Here is a 22,542-nt window from a genome sequence, read left to right as displayed (position 1 = left end):
CGTGTGTGTGAGCGCCCATGTACGTGGCTGTGTGTGTGTGTGTGTGTGTGTGTGTGTGTGTGTGTGTGTGTGTGTGTGTGTGTGTGTGTGTGTGTGTGTGTGTGTGTGTGTGTGTGTGTGTGTGTGTGTGTGTGTGTGTGTGTATTTTCGGGCTGTTGTACGTCAGTCATTGTATTATTGCTCTCAACATGTTTTTCGAGTTATTTTCTAAGATGCTTAAGACGCTAAAATAAAAGAAAATATAAAACAGTCGAAGCAGCTTAACATCATAATCATAAATCACGTTATCAACAAGTAATCATTAACACAATTAACTGGTTTTCAAAGCTTCGGATTTTTCGAGTAATCCGCTTCCCAAACTCTGTAATGACTACAGAGATTAAAACAAAAACACCCCTGGCTACTAAAAGAAACATATGGAGAAACGGCGGCATTTGTAGCGGCGGTTGTGGTGGCGATGGTGACGGTGGTATTGGTTTTTGTAAAAGAGTAGTGAAGTGAGGTGGGGTGTGGCTACTGGTGTGCTAAGTTTGGCCAGCGTGACCGGCGGAATTTCTGCATATACGTGTAGAGCAACCTTTTTTTTTTTTTTGTTCATGATCAATGATAACGTTATGAACCGATTATTGTTCTCAAGATGAGTGGTATTTGAACTCCATAATTCACCCTTCGTGGGCTGGTGAGGTCGCTTGGCACCACAGCAAATTTTAAAAGGTATGCAAGTTTTACATTTTTTGTTTAAATAATTTTTATACCTCATTACTTTTATTGTCAATAGTTTATGTATGCACATACAAATTTTGTGTTAAAAATGTCCAGTCATATGGATGTTAAAGCATAAAATAAGGTAATTGAGGTCCAACTGGACTCCATTGGCTTTCTGTGCATTTTTTTTCTGTTCTTTTTTCAGATATTCTGATGAACTCCAAATCAATTTTCTTCGTATTTCTACCGTTATGAACCGATATACTAAATATTTTTGTTTTATTTTATATTTAGTGCTATATGTATAGTTTATAAAACTATAAAAAATGTTGATTTCTTTCAGTAAAGGTTATTTTTTCGGTCAATAAATTATATTTCAATTCCCCCTCCATTAAACGCTAATAATTACAAATATATTTCTGTAAAGTGCGAAATTTCTTGTTCTGTATCATGCACTCACACATATATGCAAGATTAAACAAATATTATTTTATGGATAGTGCGGAAATGCACAAAAATAAGAGGGGGTCCCTCAGGATCTCAATGGGCTTTTGTGTCATTCCAACCCCGCCGGCCACGAAGGGTTAAACTAAATTAAGCGTTATCCGCTTAATTGAATTAAACGTCTTGGTAGTTTTGTATCTTTTGCTTCGTGTTATCAACAGGTTACTACTGTCGGAAAGATTTCATCCAAAACTTACCATCATAAGCAAATTGAAGTTGACGTTATTAATATTATTATAATTTTATGTGTCGCTTTTGCTCCGCTAGATATTATACCGACACAATACTAAAATTGCGAGCCATATCCAATGGTCAAAGGTTCCCTTGGGTCATTCCTTCTTCAGCTTTCTAACACCTTCTTTAGGATCCTTGCTGTTCCCAACAAAGCTGTTTTCTGCGACAATCCCATCCTGATGGTAATTCCTACCTTCCCAAGCCATGCATTTCAACCTTTTACCAACGGTGCATCCTAAATCCTGTTGTTATTTTTCTTGTTTTCTTGTCTATTTTGATTAGTTCATTTAGAGTCCAGTTAAGAATATTGTAACTGTAACTTATAACTGAGACGGCTAGAGTGTTGATACCTATTATCTTGTTTTTTGCATTGAGCTCTGTTTTCAGTATTAATCTAACTCGTCTATAGTATTCCTTTTATGTCTTCTTTTTCATTTGTGTGTCTTGTATCGTATCTAGTTCATTGATTCCTAAGTATTTGTATATCTGGCTTTGGTCTAACTCTCTTATTTCATTTGCTTTATCTAGTGTGATGTTGCTACTCTTGACTAGTTTTCCTCTTTTCAAGGTTACTTCGGCACATTTCTCTAAGCCAAATTTCATGTTTATTTCTTTGGTAAATCCATGTATTGTCTGTAGTAACGTTTTCAGCTGTTTATCATTTGTAGCGTACAGTTTTAGATCATCCATATACAACAGATGGCTGATTGCTTTGCCGTGACAGTTGTATCCACATCCATTTCTGTTTAGCTTGTCATATAAAGGTGTCAGTGCCAAGCAGAAAAGGAGTGGAGACAACGTGTCTCCTTGGAATATTCCTCTTCTAATGAGGATGGCTGTTTCCATGTTTTAGATTTGCTTCGTATTCCTTCCCGTTCATATTTTTGTCTGGGGTGTTCTGGTTTGGAACATTTTGCTCATCATTATACATTCCTATGGTCTGAGTTTGTTGTCTTTCGTTGTTTACTGCGTTTTTGTTGGAAATGTTACGTCTGTCTTCGTATTTTACAGTCCCAGTGCTTATGATATTATTTGGGATTGCTGTGTGGTTACTATCTACGTTTTCCCGATGTATTTTTTTTCCTTTTAAGTGTTCTATTTCTGATTTTTTTTTTTTTTTTGAGAATAATATATCTTCGTATGTTAGCTAGTTTATTAGGGTTCATTGCTGTAACCAGATCTTTATCTAGGTTATTTTTCTTCCAGATTTTATATGTATTTGTTGTTGTATTTTCGTGCTGTGGGTAGAGCACTGCTTTAAAATAAGCGTGTAGGATTGAAATATATTCCTCAAGTGTCTATTTATGCTTTTTTTAATTTTATTTGCGGGACATGAGGAATAACGTCCACCTTTTATTATTATTATTATTATTATTATTATTATTATTATTATTATTATTATTATTATCATTATTATTGTTATTATTATTATTATTATTATTATTATTATTATTATTATTATTATTATTATTATTATTATCTTCTTTCAATTTTGTTTCCATTTCTGGCAGAATCGTTAGTCCGCCAGGAAAATGCTTAGCAGCATTTTGTTCGTCTTCACGTTCTGAGTTTAATTTCCGCCGAGGTCGGCTTTGCCTTTCAGTCCTTCGTGGTCGTTAAGATTAGTACTAGTCGAGTACTGGGGTCGATATAATCGACTAGCCTCTCCCCATAAAATTTCAGGCCTTATGCTTATAATAGAAAGAATTATTATGATAAGGGCAATGAGTTAGTAGAATTGTTAGAGCTTCGGAAAAATGCCTTGTGATATTTCTCTCAAAAAGATCAATCTTACTTTTCATCCCTCAAGAATCGATAAAATAAGGTGCCAGTCAAGTACTGTTATCGAGGGCCTCGACTAACCCTTTCCTCCCAAAACTACTGACCTAGTGATTAAATTAAGAACCATTTTTGTTATTATCAAATTTACTTTCATCCTTCTGAGGTGGATAAAATCAAGTACCAATCAAGTTTCAGAGTGGACAGTATTGCCTAAGCTCCTCTCTCTCAAAATTGCTGATCTAATACCGAAATCAAAAGCTATTATAATTGTTTTTATTATTATTATTATTATTATTATTATTATTGTTGTTGTTATATTGTGCCTATATGTAGAAAAGATTATTATTATTATTATTATTATTATTATTATTATTATTATTATTATTATTATTATTATTATTATCAATATTATTATTATTATTATTATTATTATTATTATTATTATTATTATTATTATTATTATTAGTGTCATCATCATTACTAATTTCGCCGAGGTCAACTTTCAAGGTTAATAAATTAAGTACCAGTCAAATATTTGGGTCGATGTGATCGACTTTACCTCTTCCCAAAATTTTCAGACTTTGTGCCTATAGTAGAAAGGTTTATCATAGTAGAAAGGTTTATCATTATTATTATTATTATTATTATTATTATTATTATTATTATTATTATTATTATTATTACCTTTGCAAAGCATCTTACGCTGGAAATGTACTACAGTGTCAGCTGTTATGACCTTGCAAGTAGGACCCACTTAGAATTTTCTTCAGGTTGAGTAGCCTATCCCGCTCAAAAGGTCCCTGAATAAGGATTGTTCAAGGATGTTGAACAAAATAACCATGTTTCCAAAGGTGAATTATCCAAACCCCAAAGAATTCCTCTCAACACATGGCTATGATGCTCCCTTACTACTTCTGCTCATGATCAGAGATGCACATATCGTCAGCTACTAAGGGACATGCTCAACTGGTTATGGTCAAGCAACTGACAAGCAAATCTGTGGTATTGAGCAGAATAGACCATCTTTTATACCAAGACAAAACAATGTACATGATAACACTTCCAATCAGTTAAGATCAGAAACCATGAGAGCAACTGCCTGGTACTGCATCATCACCATAATCATCATCATCATCATCATTATTATTATTATTATTATTATTATTATTATTATTATTAATAATGTTGTTGTTGTTGTTGTTGTTGTTGCTATGATCATTATCATCTTTCAGTTCTCTTTCCATTTCTTGCTTAGTGTCTTCCTGGCAGCTAGGGCAGAGAAATGCACAGTCTACATTGGTAGGACATTAAAATATACACACCAGACTGTTCATTTACAAAGTCGTGTAATAGAGAAAAGGGGGAAGAACGACAGAAAGAAAAAGGAAAAAATTAAAAATTAAAAAGTAAACAAAGGAAATAAAAGGGAAAAAGGGAAAGAAAATTCACATCGACAATGCTCTTCTCTGTAGTTGTGACGTACCAATTAAGATAATCTTTTGCACTTCATGCATGGAGGGTAAGCCAGAAATTATTCTTAAATAATTTTCAGTTCCTTTTTTGACCATTCCAGTTGCTCCTACAATCACTGGTATTGTAACCTTCTTAAGATGCTACATCTTTTCGATTTCGATTACCAAATCTTTAATTTTTCTGAACTTACCAAATTCTTTTGCCAAGATATTATGGTCACAAGGTATGCTCATGTCAATCATTAAACAGACTTTATTGTTTTGATCTTTCACAACAATATCTGGTTTATTTGCATTGATGGTCTGGTCTGTACATACTAGAAAGTCCCAAAGAATCGTTACATTTATTATTATTATTATCCTTATTATTATTATTATTATTATTATTATTATTATTATTATTATTATTATTATTATTATTGAGTTCAAATTCCGCCTACGTCAACTTTGCCTTTCATCCTTTCGGGGTCGATAAATTAAGTACCAGTGAAACACTGGAGTCGATGTAATCGACTAGACCCCTCCCACAAAAATTCCAGACCTTGTGCAAAAATTTGAAATAATTATTATTTTTTACTTTTAATCTGCATGTTTGTTACAATCACTTGCCGAGACACATCCGGCGTCCTAGGGCGTGTGAAGGATGAGATATGTTACAGTATGGCTGAAAGCTTGGGGAGGGGAAGTGGCGGGGGAGGGGGAGTGACAGGGGAGAAGAAAGCTTGGGGAGAGGAAGAAATATCTTCATGTAATACAACACGGACATTTAAATGGATAGGGTCTCTCTAAGGATGTGGGCAGTACTTGTCAGCACAATCTTTGGATTTCTCTGTGACATGGTTCTCCTGGGATCTTTCTGACATCCCTTTTTTATCTAGATGTTTCTGACATCCCTTTTTTATCATACCTAGGGCACCAACAATAACAGGAACAGTTGTCGCTTTAAGATGCCATATCTTTCGTATTTCAATTTCCAGGTCCTTATATTTACTTCATTTGTCAAATTCCTCAATTTGTCAAATTCCTCAATTTGTCAAATTCCTCAATTTGTCAAATTCCTCAATTTGTCAAATTCCTTATATTTGTCAAATTCCTAATTTTTATTATCATGATTATTATTATTATTATTGCTATTATTATTATTATTATTATTATTATTATTATTATTATTATTATTATTATTATTATTATTATTTGTCAAATTTATTATTATTATTAGTAGTAGTAGTAGTAATATTATTTTCGTATTGGCTGGACGCGTATCGAATAGCTCATAATTTTTATCTGTTTATATTTGCCTCCAAAAGTTGTTGATTGTTTAATATTGTTAATCTTGAAACCACCAGCATTGTATAGGTCTGCTTGGTTTGCTTGTTTGTACTCCTTTAGGGGCTAAAATTCGAAAAGAAAATTTTCATTTTGTTATGGAAAAAAATAACTTTAAAAACAAACATAACGATGTCCACCCTGCTCAGAGACGCGAGTGCGCATGTCAGAGGTAGCTCTTATAGTGAGTTATAATAAATGTTAGAGTCCTCCACCTTCACCCCTCAAATAGAAGGAGACACAGGTTCAAAGTCCAAAGGACCACACTATGGCAACTAACAGAAACAACTATAACAACACAGCAAAGTAATTTAATTCTAACTATGAAGTTGACTTCCTGAAATAAAAGGGACAATACCACAGACATCAACTAACAGCGACAACAATGCGACCACGGACACGGATATCACGATCTCTATCACCACCACCACTGCAACCACAAAAATCCTGATAGAAGGAAAAAACAAAAACAAAAACAAAAATAATCTCGGCAACACAAATGGCAATAATATTTCGAACGTGAATAACAACATCAACAGCAATAACAACAACAATACATTCGCAGCAACGGCTGCTAAGGGCACTGAACTGTATAATATGGATATACTACAGAAAGTCACATGTCTCACCCAAGCGACCAAACCGATCACGCTCGAGCTTGTTGTACTCTAGCATCTGGTCCGTTTGTATTGAGAAATCTCACAGGATATTGCAGGTCTCCGACTTCGCCACTCTTTCTACTTTATGCTCATACTACGTCTTGCATCTCTCTAGACCCTACTTTTCACACAGTTTCCAATGTAGCACTTCTGCGCTACCTCGTCGTGTCGGCACAACTTATAATGACCCTGGGAAAGTCTGGGACATTCGTTCACGATATGGGCAATGGTTTCGTCAACTCTATTACAGATTCGGTACAGTGGAGACATTTTCTCGTTCCTAAGGTTGACCCTCCAGTTTGTGAATTGATTGTTATTGTTTATACGTGTTTATGCAAATCTCCATTGTCTTTTGTCGCTGAATTCCTTTTGTGGCCCCTGTGGCCAATAACGGAACTACTACTACTACTACTACAACAACAACTATTACTATTATTAAGGCGGTGAGCTGGAAGAATCGATAGTGTTTCTGACAAAATACTTAGCGACATTTTTCCCGGTTCTCTGCGTTCTGAGAAAGGGTAGAAACAAAGTTGACTTCGGTAAATTGATAATTTTGATCAGTAAAAAGGTCAACCATCGTTATTTGGAGACAGTCCAAAAAACAGTCGGATTCGGACGGTCGCTGCAATGCATAGCATCATCTATTTGTGCCGCTGAGTATTGCAGCAATTGCTATTTGACGTCGGCGTGATTTGAACTCAGAGCGCCAAGAGAGGGAACAAATAGCAGGAGCATTCCTCCGACGCTGTAATGATTCCGTCAATTCGCTGCTTTCCCATAGATTTACACATTTAACTGAAAGTTCTACATCAGCAAACACAGAGAAACAGAAAGAGGGTAGATGCACAGAGAGAGGTGGGGAGAGACAGAGAGAGAGAGAGAGAGAGAGAGATTAAATGAATACATTCAAATTCACAAATAAATGCATTCACACAAATATACGCGAGTTCAAAGTAATTTAAAATACCTTAGTTATCAGACTATGTATAATAGCTTCCGTCGGTTGAAACAATTTGTAATAATTTTACATTTTTCACCGACTCATAAATTTGTAGGAGTGGGATTTAATTTTAAACAGTGGTTATTATTTTATTGCAAGTTTAAGAATAACAACAGGACATTTACTGACAGGAAGCGACTCAACACTGACAGTCGAGTTAAATTCATTGTAAAATTAGAGTTGACTTGGACCTTAAGTTTCGCCGGACTGGACGAATAAGCCGTCAAGCGAAATGTAAAGTCTTAATCAACGCTGACTTTACACTAAATAGGTATGGACTTTTGCTTCTAAGCGACTGAATCGATCGTAATGTGTTGCATACTGATTTTGTTATTGTTGTTGTTGTCGTCGTCATTATTGTTGTCATTTAGCCTCCCAGCTCCTCCCCATGTTAGCTCTGGAGTAGGAAACCTATGATGAAATACTTCGCAGTGAGTTAACATAATTTAAATGGATACTGTTCTCGTCATTTAGCCCTCATGCCAGACGTGATCAAGCAATTCTATGATCAAAGGTAATCAGTCCGTAACGGCCTAGCCTTTTTCTTTCAAATTACTTTAGCCAATGTATTTATAAGGTTGTTATATTATTGAGTGAGAGAGCAGTGCATGCCATCAAAGTGACAATGGGGTAAAATATACCAAGCTCAGTATGCCCATCGTGACTACCCGTTTGATAAGGGTACACCAGGCACATGCATCATAACAACTGACAAGCAAATCTGTGGTATTGAGCAGAATATTGAGTAGAATATTATTATTATTATTATTGTTCAGTAGTTTTATTTTTATAACGTGCTTTCACTTCACTACCGAGCGCAGCTCTGTGCGCCTTGGGTATGTGCTGTGGTTTGCTGTGGTGCTCTTATGGTTACTGTATTGAAAGTGTTTTGCGTAGGATGTGTGCAGTGCCCAGTAGTGCAATTTTCTGTGTTATATATATTTGTAAGTCCTGGTGTTTTTGTTATGTATTTGTCTGAATATTTTTTTATTATACCTAAGGCGCCTACTATGATAGGAATTGTTTCTGTTTTTAGATTCCACATTCGAGTTACCTTTATTTCCAGGTCTTTGTATTTTGAAGGTTTTTCCATTTCTTTTAGAGAAACGTTGTCATCTGCTGGTATTGATACATCAATTAGAAAGCATTTTTTTTCTTCATGCTCTTTGACAACTATATCTAGTCCATTTGCCTTAATTTCTCTATCTGTGTGTATTGGCATATCTCAGAGTATGGTTGCTTTCTCGTTTTCTGTGACCTTTTCTGGCGTGTGTTTATACCATCTTTTTTCTGTTGTTATTCCATAGTGTTGGCATAGCTTCCAGTGTATGTTGGTCCCAGCTCTGTCGTGTCTGTGAATATATTCCTTCTTAGCCAGGACTGGGCAGCCAGGACTGGGCAGCCAGAGATAATATTATTATTATTATTATTATTATTATTATTATTATTATTATTATTATTATTATTGTTGTTGTTGTTGTTGTTGTTGTTGTTGTTGTAATATTAACGAATATTGATACAATGTTCCCTGAAAATCCTGTAAAATTTAAGCAAGATAGGTATAATGATCTAGGACAGAAAAAATAGAAATTGAACAAACACTAAACCCAGAATAGCTATTTAAGTATATAACTGTAATTATTGTTTGAACTGGTAATATAACTAACTATAGGGTGGTTCGAAAGTCCCCCTATCCTACCGAAAACTAATAAGAACAATAGAGGAACAATATAATAATGTCAAACACGTACTGGCTTTAGTATATTCACTTTCATTGACACTGACACTGTCACACATCGAGGTCTGTATGAGCACCATCATTTTCGTGACACAAAATGATGCGGCGTCATGTCCTGTGTGATATTTTACGAAGCTATGCTTTGGTGATTGTTGCAAAGGCTGCCGAAACAGCGCCTTTCAACTGTTGGGTATTCTGGTATTGCTCTTGTGAAACTTGATAATAGAAAATTAAAACAATATTTACAGGAGGTGGCAAGACTTTTGGACCACCCTATACATCCACACAAATCATGAAAAATTGTGTATTATAAAACGAGAAAGGACACGGCTAGTTATGAAATAACAATAAAATATAATTGATGAAGGTGCGAAAATATGCAAAATATTTATGTTTAGCTTGCGATGTGTTAATGTGCACAAGTATTGACATTCAGACATATGTATGTGTGTATGTACGCATACATAAGTCAAACGAAAAACACCCTTCGTACCAAGTAGGCTCGGTAGGGTTACTGGTTAAGTCACCAATGGCACGACCACATACATACATCAACGTATACGTAGGTACGTACCTGCATACAAACATATATATACATACATACATGCATGCATACATACATACATACATACATACATACATACATACATACATGCACACGTATACACGCACATACGTATGCTAGCACAAGCCTAATGTATAAGAGCCAATGTACGAAACTCTCAGCATGTAAGCCACATGGTTATTTCTGGCGATTAAATAGAAAATATATACATATATATAGTGTGGGGGGATGGGTGTGGGGTGGGGGGTCGGTGGTGGGGTGCATACATACATACATACATACATACATTCATGATGGCCGTCCACTCGTGAGCGAGGAAGACCATTGCTGACCTTCAGGAACATTGTGCGCTGTAGGACTAACTTATATTTTGCATTTGCGGCTCCGTTGGTGGCTAATGAGCCCTACTCTTGACAAGCATACACGACTGCAAGCATTGCAGACCAAGCTTTCCCCATTCACTATACGAGCCGTGTCGATTCCCTCCTTAACCTGCTTCCTCCATCTGTGGTGATGACAGTCATTGTTCTCCCAGTCAGTGTCCTGCATATCACAGGCCTTTAATGACATACATACATACATACATACATACATACATACATACATGGATATCAATAGTTTGTGTATTTCCAATGACAAATTTGACAATTATCACAGAATTGGTGACAATGGTCATGCGTTGGTGCAGTTGGTAAAGTTAAATAGCAAAAGAATATTTAAATATTTATATATGCATATATGCATATATATATGCATACTTCAGAAGATATGAATGTCAGCGCTTTGTGACTTGCATTCCCCTTCCGAATCCAATCGTTTAGTGGTACAAAGCAGATCCATAATGCATTCCAGGGACTCTCTATTTAAATTTCGTAGAATGAACATACATACAATCATGTACGTGAATTCAGCAGACACACACACCACCACCAACACCACACTACACCATACCATACAGATATATGGGCGCACACATATACTCCTATGCAAAATAAAATACATGCATGCATGTTTATGAATATATATATATATATATATGTCGCCCCATTTTTAGTTCATTATGCCATGTGGGCAGTGTCTGATGATTGTGCTGGGACACCTGACTTATTATAAAACAATGTTCTCACTACATGAGACTAGTAGCACATAAAAACATATATTGTGTTTATTAATTAATATTTATCTCTCACAAGATGAGCTACTTTCTTTTATCTTACCATCACTGAACAATACACTATATATATATATTCCTTTTTTGTCACTTTTGCTATGAATTAAATTAATGAATTCAACGGGATACACCGTCTTCAAGTAGTTGGGTTCAGCATATTATCCTCCATTTTCTAATTGTTACACAAATTTTGGGTAAAACCTCCACTTTTACCCGCTCCCATTGATTGCACCTAGTATAGCACTAGTGTAGCAATAATTGGGTACCCTCCCAGCAGTATACTGGATAGATACTATCCCTTAGTGGGTTGAACCCTCAACCCCTATCTCTCTCATGTTATATATATATATATATATATATATATATATATATATATATATATATATATATATGGATTGTTGTAGGTGTCATGTATCGTACTCCTTTGCAACGCGTTGATGACACTGCAACTAAAAGTCTTTCGGGTGAAGCGCCGTTTCTCTCATCAGATAACGCCATAGTGCTACTTCGTTCTGACTTTTTCATAGTGTTTTCATAGCAGAAATAATGGAGTTGTTTGCCCTTGCTTTCTCCAACTGTATGTCAATTGGCCCACAAGGAGTTCATCCTTTCTTCGAAAAATCTTGTTTTTAGTCCTACTGGGTGTCCAGACACCATCCTTCATGGTACCAGTAGCAATTCCCATCAGCCTAGATGTACACACGTACGTACGTTAAAATGGATCTCCGGCAGTTTCGACGATGGAGTATTTAATTTTTCGATCAACTAGCCAACCCACTAATTCGATTGCCGCTATGGTTGTTTGTTCTCCTACTCGGAAAGAAATTTTGATAAGTTCGGAATGTATCATATATGCCAATTAAATTGTATTCCTTGATTTGTGTGTGTGTGTGTGTGTGTGTGTTTCTGTCTATCTGTTTGTCTGTCTGTCTGCGTATGTGTGTGTGTGTGTGTTTGTGTATGTGATTATGTGTGATTGTGTGCGTGTATGCTCGCGTGCGTGTGTGCTCACGTGCGTGTGTGCTCGCGTGCGTGTGTGCTCGCGTGCGTGTGTGCTCGCGTGCGCGTGTGCTCGCGTGCGTGTGTGCTCGCGTGCGTGTGTGCTCGCGTGCGCGTGTGCTCGCGTGCGCGTGTGCTCGCGTGCGCGTGTGCTCGCGTGCGCGTGTGCTCGCGTGCGCGTGTGCTCGCGTGCGCGTGTGCTCGCGTGCGCGTGTGCTCGCGTGCGCGTGTGCTCGCGTGCGCGTGTGCTCGCGTGCGTGTGTCTCCGTGTCGCTGAGTGTAGATGTATGTGTGTGTTTGCGTGCACGGGTGTGTGTGTTTGTGGATACATACATACGCGTGAGTCTGTATGTGCGGATATATATATATATATACACGTGTGCGCGTATATAAATACACTTGTTTTAGCACATAATATACATACTTTCACTTGACACATATACACACACTTTATGCATACACACACACACTCACACACACACACACACACACACATATATATGTATATATATATATATATATATGTTCCACCTAACTCCTAACACCTCATCCGTTTCTTTCTTCTCTTTTCAACCATTTTTTTTTCCTCTTTTCACACTCATTTACTTTTCTTCTTTTTCACTGTTCTTCTGAGGAAGGAGAAACGTTTGAAACGCTAAGCTTTTCCTTTCCTTTCCTTTCTGAGCGTTAGACTAATACAATATTTGTTCAAATTTGTCGCGCCACTGTTGTCTTTTTTTCTTTTTTTTTTCTTCATCGCGTTCGCAATACATATGTACATACATACATACATACATACAAACATACATACATACATACATACATATAAATATGTATGTATATGCATTAATACAAACGACTTTGCTAAATTAAATGTTAGATTATTAGATAATTCAATTACTTAATCAAATCTATGTGGGCTTGTCCACTTAACTACATGAACGAAAACAAATAATTTTGGTTCATTGCATAATAGAACTGCGATTTTTTCCCTGGACAAATAGTGAATATTTTATTTGGTATGAATAGGATATTCTGGAATCTTCCATTTCATAAGGTACAGTGACAGTAAATCGTTATTTCATGCTTTACAAACCACCAATGCTAAATGAGTTTAATCAATTAAGTTCATTGGAATGAATCATAATTATCGAAGTCCAGCTTCCTTTCTTTTATCATATTTGTAGTTGTACAAAATGCATATCAGCAAAAAATATAATCTTCACTGTCTTTTCTCTTTTATCTGTTACTTGTTACAATCAGTGGACTGCGCCCATGCTTAAGCACCGCATTGACGGGTTTTAGTCGAACAAATCGCCCCCTATACTTATGTTTATTTTTTAAAAAATGTTTTAAGGCTGATGCTCAGTCTCACGGCTCCTCTTGCCGAACTGCTAAGGCGGGGACATAAACAAACCAACAACGGTTATCAAACAATGTTGGGGGCAGAGAGATGAACTTAGGTACAAAGATACACGGCACACAGATCGATACACACACACACACACACACACTTATAGATATATATATATATATATATATATATATATATATATATATATATATATATATATATATATATATATATATATATATATATATATATATATATTATATGCACATACACAATGAGCTTTCACTCAGTTTCTGCCCACCAAATTAATTCACTCACAAGACATTGGTCGACCTGAAGTTATAGTAAAAGCTCAAGGCGCAGTGCAGTGGGACTGAACCTGATACTACGTGGTTGCAAATCGAGTTTCTTAACCACACAACTATGTCTGCACCTATGTATATAAAATTTATTCCTAAAAAATAGTTTTAAACTAAGTATTGAAATGGACGCTATTAAGTTGTTTTCCTGACCTAGCAGAAATCATTGGCGCGTCGGACAAAATGCTTAGCATTAGTTCTTCCGGTTCCCTACGATCTGTGTTCAAATCCTGCCGAATTCAACTTTGCCTTTCATCTCTTTGCCTTTTATCGAGCTCGATAGAATAAAATATCAGCTAATCACTGTGAATCGATATAATTCAACTAACGGTCTCCCTTCTCCCAAAAACGTACTGGCCTTGTGCCAAAAATTGAAACTGCTATCAATTAGATTAATCTCTGATTGGCTGATTTTTTTTCTTAATGGCATGGCCCTAGTTATTATAAATATCTTAGAATATGTGAATGTCTATTGTCGGAACACATGAATTTAAATAATCTTGGATAATACAAATTGATAAATATCAAAGAAAGTCGATAAACTTCATACGAGAGAAGTCAAATGGTAGTTATATCGATGCATATCAATATAAAATAAAAATAACTCGGAATGGGTAGAAGTTATGTATGCACAAGAGTTGTAAATTAAACGAACGTTTTATTTTTGTTTTATGATATAATTTATACGAAAGGAGGAGTTTTTTAAAAAATTGATAGGAACAACGAACAGAAGGAAGGAGAATCAGGATAGAGAGAAAGAGAGTGAAAGAGAGGACGAAGGGGACAGAGAAAGCAAGGAAAGGACGAGAGAAAAAATAAAAGAAAGAAAGGAAGAAAAATTGGGATCAATTGTCCATCTTTGTAGTAAAGGATGACGATTTGGGTGTACTTAAAGCTTATAGTCCAAAATAGCTTAAAGAGGCTAATAAAGAAGAAAAGTAATTGATGAGACTGAGTGTAGTAGATGTCACAGATGTGTGACGGGATGGCTGCATAAAGGATGTGAATAACTGATGGAGGTATCTGTACATGAATTCGGTGGAAAGTTTACATACAGAGACGATGGGTCACAAGAGGTACTATTCAAATGTATCTGAGGAGGGAGGAAGAAGATGGTCATAGGGTAGCTTAAGTTAGAAGCAGAGTACTGTTGCAGCAAGAGGAAAGCTATTCTATCAATGAATCTGCAGAGAAGGCCACTATGTGACTTTGAATAGAGAGGGTAGACCAATGGTTTGTTGTTATTGGGTGGATACAAGCTGGGACTTGATCAACCCCGGCTGGATCAACTGGTCGAAGAAGTCTGATGTTGAAAGATCCGAAATTATCTGAGACCCCAGAAACATCACTGACGATACATCCACAAGATGTATCTTAAACCAATACACACACACACGTATATATATGAGTGTGTGTGTGTGTGTGTGTATGTATGTATGTATGTATGTATGTATGTATGTATATATATATATATATATATATATATATATATATATATATATATATATATATATACATATATAAACTGTAATTTTTGTATAATTATGTATTGTTAATATAACACATATTGTATCTTGCGTTGGACATATGGTATTATTCCTGTGATTTTCCACCCTTATGTATCCATTTTTACTATATATATATATATATATATATATATATATATATATATATATATATATATATATATATATATATATATATATATACACACACACAAATTTGAGTCAAAAGTTTCTTCGTATTTCAATCTTTATTAGTTCAAACAAATCACATGCGAAAAGTGTTTATTCATCAAAATATATCCAGTCATATTCTATTGTCTTTTGCCTTTGTTGTACTAGAAGCTCAATACCATGTTTATTGCATTTGACTGGTTTAGGAGCGAAAATCTCACTGCACCCGTTTTCAAACTCATCAGCACTATTGAGCCTCCGTCCGTGCAGTAAATAAGCCATGACTCGGTAAAAGTGGCAATCTGATAGTACATGGTCTGGACTATAGGCAGGATGAAGCAGTACCTCTATCCCTCTAGTTCCTCAAGTTTGCACTTTGTCACATTGGCTGTCTGTACTGGGGCATTATCATGCTGTAGAAGTGCATGTATGCAGTCGGCCAGTCCTGGGTAGCTGGCTTTCAAACTATCATATATTCGCTGTAGTTGTTGAATATGAAGCTTAGCGTTCACAGCATGAACGTCTGGGACAAATTCAAAGGGCAACACTCCATCGAAATTCCACCAAACACACAACATGACATTCTGGTTCAAACAGGTTCTGAAGCCTGGCCGGAACGACGCCACTGATTTCTCTAATTATGTTTACGAAAATAGATCCATTTTTCATCCCCAGTTACAATTCGACGCCAAAAACGGGCGTCTCAAGGATTTGCCAACAATTGTTTGCAAACGTTCACGTCATTGAGCCTTATCATTGGTCAGTTCATGAGCAGCTTCTTGACGGCATCTGCTCACAAGGCCGGGCTTATGAAGGTGTCAAATGATGGTGATTTGTGAAGGACCAAATTCTGATGACAATGCAGGAGTGCTTGTATTTAGCTGTTGTTCAACCATTTCAAACAAGATTACATCTTCCGTAACAGAAGATTTTTCTGTCCTTGGTTTTTCTTCAAGTCTGATGTCACCTTCCTTGAAACGTCTGAACCAGTTTTGTGTCACATGTTCATTGACAGTTCCTGGGACTTCCACCTTATTAATTTCTTTTACCACTCCCTTTCACTCAGCCCTTTTTCATACTGGTAGCGTAAAATGACTCTAATTGCAATTTTTTCACCACTCATTATCAAAGGTGTAAAGTAAATAATAAACAATTAATGCTTATATGTTATATATGAAAATAAAGAACAAACAATTTAGCATCGACTGGACAAGTATCAAATTAATGATATAACATGGAAATACAAGCTTCCAAAAATCAACTGTGAAAATCTGAGAAAACTGTTTACTCAACCAGGTATATGTGTGTGTGTTTGAGAGAGAGGGGGTGGAGAGGGATGGGTAGAGTGCGCGCGTTTATATATATAACAATCAATAATATGTACGAAGAAAATCATATCTGTTTTAGATCACACCTTAAAAATCAAACAGTTATTTCAATTGCATTTTAATAATATTATGTATATATATATATATATATATATATATAATTGAAACAATTGTTGGATTTTTAAGGTGTGATCTACAATAAAGATATGATTTTTTTTCGTACATATTATTGATTATTGTTAATACACTGGATTTCTTAAAATTCTGTATAAGGATTGTTGGAGTTACCTGCGATACATGAGGACTTTTTACCTGGCATTTGTATTCTACATCCATTTACTGGTATCTTACTCGTTGGAAATTTTAACTTATACCTTTATACTGCGTGCTTACTTGATATCTATTAAGATTTTTAAATCCCATTTTATTCTTCTAAATATATATGTATGTGTGTGTGTGTGTGTGTGTGTGTGTGTATGTGTGTGTATATGTATAAACTTACATCGTGTAGGTGTAAAAATAAAATAAATACGCCATTTCAAAGCCTAGCCAAGCTCATGGGCCCGGTTTCCCGGTTTCAATGGCGTATGTGTTCCCCAGCTCGACGGGACGCCAGTCCATCGCAGCGTTACTCATTTAAGCCAGCTGAGTGGACTGGAGCAACGTGAAATGAAGTGTTTTGCTCAAGAACACAACGCGTCGCCCGGTCCAGGAATCGAAACCACAATCTTACGATCATGATGCTGACACCCTAACCACTAAGACACGCGCCTCCACCGTGTAGTATATCCGAAATTCGCTTCACAACCTCTAGGTTCCTAGTTTCGATACCACCGCGTGGCAGGCTGTTTTCATTTTCTCTAACCTCGAGTTAATCCCTTTCTTGTAAGTGAATTTGGGCGGACGGAAACTATATAGCAACCTATCGGGTAATGTGTATCTGTAATTGAAATGGTATTAGCTTTTTACATACTGTGTCACATTGATTCTGATTCTACTTAAGAATTACGTTAAAGATAAATGTTCTGTGAAATGTTCGACCACTTACACATTAATTCAGGAGTAGATTTTTCAATTGATTAAGAACTTGAACCCTTATCGTTGAACGACGAAATCTACCACTACGAATTACTCTGTAAAAGAGTTGTGGTAATCATTTAAAGCACACATATATACAGTTACATTAAATTTGTTTCATTGCTGGTTCGTGACCTACGGGCAGCTTTCGACTTTTTCTATCCAAAAGGTGCTTTTCAACCTAATATTTACATGCTATCATTTATGGCGATTTTCTGGGAGAATCGTTAGCACGCCGGGCAAAATGCTTAGTGGCATTTCGTCCGTCCTTACGTACTGAGACGGACTTTGCCTTTCCTCCTTTCGGGGTTGGTCGATAAATCAAGTACCAATGAAACACTGGGGTCGATATAATTGACTAGTCCTCTCCCCAAAAATTTCAGGCCTTGTGCCTATAGTAGTAAGGATTATTTCTGGCATTATTTTTTTTTTATTTTTATTTTTTTATTTTATGTAAGGCGGCGGATTAGCAGAATAGTTAATACGCCGGACAAAATGCTTAAGTATTTCGTCAATCTGCCAAGATAGACTTTGGCTTTCATCTTTTCCAAGTCAATAAAATAAGCATCAGTCATGTACTGGAGTAGGTGTAATCGACTAGACCCTTGCCCGGAATTTCTGGCATTGTGCAAAAAATTGAAATCCTTATTTATAACTTTTTTTATGTAAGGCGGCAAGCTGGCTGGATCGTTAGCATGCCGGACAAAAATGCTTAGCGACATTTCTTCGGCGTTTACGCTTTAAGTTCATATTCCACCGAGGAATTTTTTCAGGGTCAATAAAATAAGAACCAGTTGAACTCTGAGGTCGATATAATCTCCCAAAGTTTCAGGAGTTGTACTTATGGTAGAAAGGATTATTTATAGCTTTGTCTGTGAGTCGAAATATTCCAAAAAAGAATTATTTCGTCTTATACCTACCGATAAAATTCTAGAACGTATTTTGACATTTTATACAATAAACTACCAAAATATTATGCTGTAGAGTTTTGTATTAATTTTAATATTACGTGAACGACTGTATGTGACTTGAAACTCTGCATGAGGTGGAATTAAATATTCATATTAGCCGTTTGACTCTCGTTTGTATTACTAAATAGCACTTCTGTTCATTCAGATGCAAATACAGTAACTCATGTGTGTGTATGTGTGTGTGTGTGTGTGTGTGTGTGTGTGTGTGTGTGGTTGTGATGATAATGGTGGTGAATCTCTGTCGTTTGAAGATGAGAGTTAACGCATAAGTGGCTGAGTATTCCATAGACATGTGTAACCGTAACGTAATTTTCGGGCAGAATCAGCGTGATACTATGTATGACAAGGTTGTACCTAGTGAATTACAAGAACAATCTACTTTGTCAGGCTTTTATACAGTTTCTGTCAACCCAATTTCTCTCACTGGGTATGGGTCAACACGAGAATATAGTATATGACATTTGTTCAAAATGCTAGGCAATAAGATCGAACCCTTGCCTCGTAGTTGCTAAGCGAACTTCATAACTATTCGACTATATTGTGCTTGACATATGTGTGTGAATGCATTAGCTTTAAATGTATTAAGCAAGTAAGTACGTGCGTGTGTGTGTGTGTGTGTGTGTGTGTGTGTGTATGTGTGTGTGTGTGTGTGTGATTGAGAGTGTGTATGCGTAGCGCTTGAACATGTTTCTGGAAGATCTGAAAGAAAAGTGGTATTAGTGATTGCTTGTGTGTGTGTACGTGTGTATGTTTGATAGGATTTCAGGCCTATATGTGACACATCACACAATATGTCTTATTCGACGCTAACACTAATCTTCTTCGGAAAATTAGCTAATTTATTGCAAAGCCACGTACCCAACAAATGCATTAAACGTTACGGGACTTTACGCATAAGTTTCAAGCTTAAATTACTAAACACGCATGCGCACGCACAAATACACATGCACACGTACACATATATACACTCACAAATATATATACATACACAAACTCATTGACTGTGCCTGTTTATATGAACGTTTGCGCTTTTGTATGTCTGCGTGTATAGGCATGTATAATTGCATGGTGAACATAGTAACTAGTTAATATATATTCCGAAATGTTATTGTTAAATAAATAATTCAAACAGGCTTTGGAGTCGCTAAGCCGTAGAGCTGAAGATAACGGAGTTTTATATTTATATGAAACGACAGAATTCCATTATTTCTATAATTGCCGTAGTTGTTGCTTAACTCCATGCCAGTTATATTGTTGTTATTTAACCTGAAGTTGACCTTTATAGAACTAAACTACCATAAAAGCTGTCGATTCCAATATCACAGCGTTTCAGATATGAAATCACAGACACACACTCACTCATAAACACACACACACACACACACACACACACACACACACACACACACACACACACACACACACACACACACATACACACACACACACACACGCACGCACACACACATACACACACCATAAACGTATATATATAATATATGCATATATAAGGATATATACACAAATAAAGCTTCTATGCCATTATGCGGGTTACAGTCTAATGATGCTGACTGGTGAACCAGTTTTGGGGATTTGCACGAAGCTGTACCAATATAATGCAGGATAAATATACTAATAATGACAATAATCCTTGGATGGAATATAAATATTTTAATGCATCGCTATGCGGGTTTCCATAGATCACATGTCTCTGAAGATTACAGTGCATATTCCTGAGATGATTACAGCGTAGTCCGTAGTATCCGTGGGCATCGAGAAGAACATCTTCATAGATTCATTCCTTTAGGTGATATAGCATTAATGGATGTTTAACCGTGCATCATTAGATGTGTGTATGTGTGCATGTATAGATATATATGCATACAGTTATATATATATATATATATATATATATATATATATATATATACTTATATATACGTATATATATACATATGCATAGTTTTATATATATATATATATATATATATATATACAGAGAGAGAGAGATACATACATAAATATACAAGTATGTACATACATGCATACATACATACATATATATGTATATGTTAAATACGTATATGTGTATCAATAGATACAAACATATGTGTGTGTATGTGTATACATATATATATATATACACATATATGTATGTGTGCATGTATGTATGTATGCATGTATGTATGTGTGTATGTATGTATGTATGTACGTCTTTATGTAAGGATGTATATGCATATATTATTGCTGGTAGGCTTTTCTGGTACGTATCAGTTGCCGGGCATGTGTTTAATATGTAACAATTTACATATTAAACATATTGCTAACTTTAGTGACTATTTAAGCAATGTATTTGTTGATAGTCAGTAGGTTGGATGTAGTGCTGAAGAAGGAACAAGAACTCCTGTAGTATGCATATACACCCATCACTTATTGTTTTTTCTTCCGCATTATTTACATAGACGTATTCGTATACGAAACGTCCTAACTTCCAGCGCTGGCTCTGAATTCTATAGAAAATCTGTACAGATAAACTTTAAAATGCATGTATTTGTATGTATATTGTCATAAATCTAAAAACAGTTGTTTATACATTTTGAAAAACAAAATTAACAATTATTTCAACTTTATTTAATTGGATCATATAAAAGAAAAAAATTATTGAAGTAAACCTCGTTCAACAGACGATTTGTGAGTCAGAATAGTAATTCTGATTCAAGGTATAAGCAAATAGCATTTGCAAATGGTATTCCTATGTCTTCAAAATCACATCATGCTTTGTGTAAAATGTTGGAAATGGTAAATCTCAAGAATGAACCTGCTGCAATGTGTAAATAATTTTCCTTATCTTTTTCTCTTCATAAACGGATTCTACCGTGTATAGAACTAAAGAATTTTAACTCTTTGCCTGTCCAAAGCATTTTCATAAGTTTGTCCTTTTAGTTAACCCATGTTTCATACGTTCTGAGTAATTATAAAGCTTTCTCTTCATAAGTCCCAAATTACTCTGGTGCATGGAAAAATTGGGAATCTGTATCATATGCATATATGATACATGGATACCAGGGAATTATCTCCTGTGCATCACATGTGATATACAGGACAGGCAGAGGGTTAATGTAGATCTCTGTCGTACGTCGATGAAGAGTGAAATAGTCAATCAAAATATCAAAATATTCAATCGACCAAACATGCTCATGAATTAACATTTAAGTGGCTGAACATTCCATAGATACCTGTACCATTAACGTAATTCTAGAGTACGTGACAAGACTGTACCATTAGAATTACTGGTACAATCCAGCCGTCTACCCTATTTCCCTCACAAGATACGGGTCGAAAAAAATAAATGGCATTAGCCTAACATGGTATGCAATGAGATCGATCTAGATATCTCGTGGTTGGGAAAGGAAGTTCCTAACCAGCTATATTACGCTTACGAAAGACTTTATAACAACGCAGAGCAAACATAAAACATCTATCAATAACACGTGTTTTCACGGTTTGCTTGAACGGCAATCGCTTACCTGCAAAGGTCATGAACCCTTCCTTGTCTCACAAATTCCTGTATAAAAAATAAAAGTTTATCTGCAATGTTTGTTGTTGTTGTTGTCGTTGT

The 22,542-nt window shown here is 35.8% G+C and overlaps 1 protein-coding gene across 2 annotated transcripts in view; it reads left to right on the top strand.

Annotated features, from left to right (window-relative positions):
* LOC106870833 (uncharacterized) overlaps positions 1-22,542 on the top strand; it is a 49,127-nt gene that overhangs the window by 12,511 nt on the left and 14,074 nt on the right. The window contains exon 2 of one of the 2 annotated variants that reach the window (XM_089359956.1): positions 4,481-4,744. The exons of the other annotated variant lie outside the window; for it this stretch is intronic. Within the exon in view, the coding sequence (XP_089216082.1) occupies positions 4,738-4,744 (7 nt within the window). The 5' untranslated portion in view covers positions 4,481-4,737. The remainder of the gene's footprint in view (positions 1-4,480; positions 4,745-22,542) is intronic. 2 annotated transcript variants of the gene reach the window in all.

This window comes from Octopus bimaculoides, chromosome 11 (genome assembly GCF_046866305.1).
Source record: "Octopus bimaculoides isolate indiv1 chromosome 11, ASM4686630v1, whole genome shotgun sequence".
NCBI lineage: Eukaryota > Metazoa > Mollusca > Cephalopoda > Octopoda > Octopodidae > Octopus > Octopus bimaculoides.
This window is presented reverse-complemented; position numbering and strand designations above follow the sequence as displayed.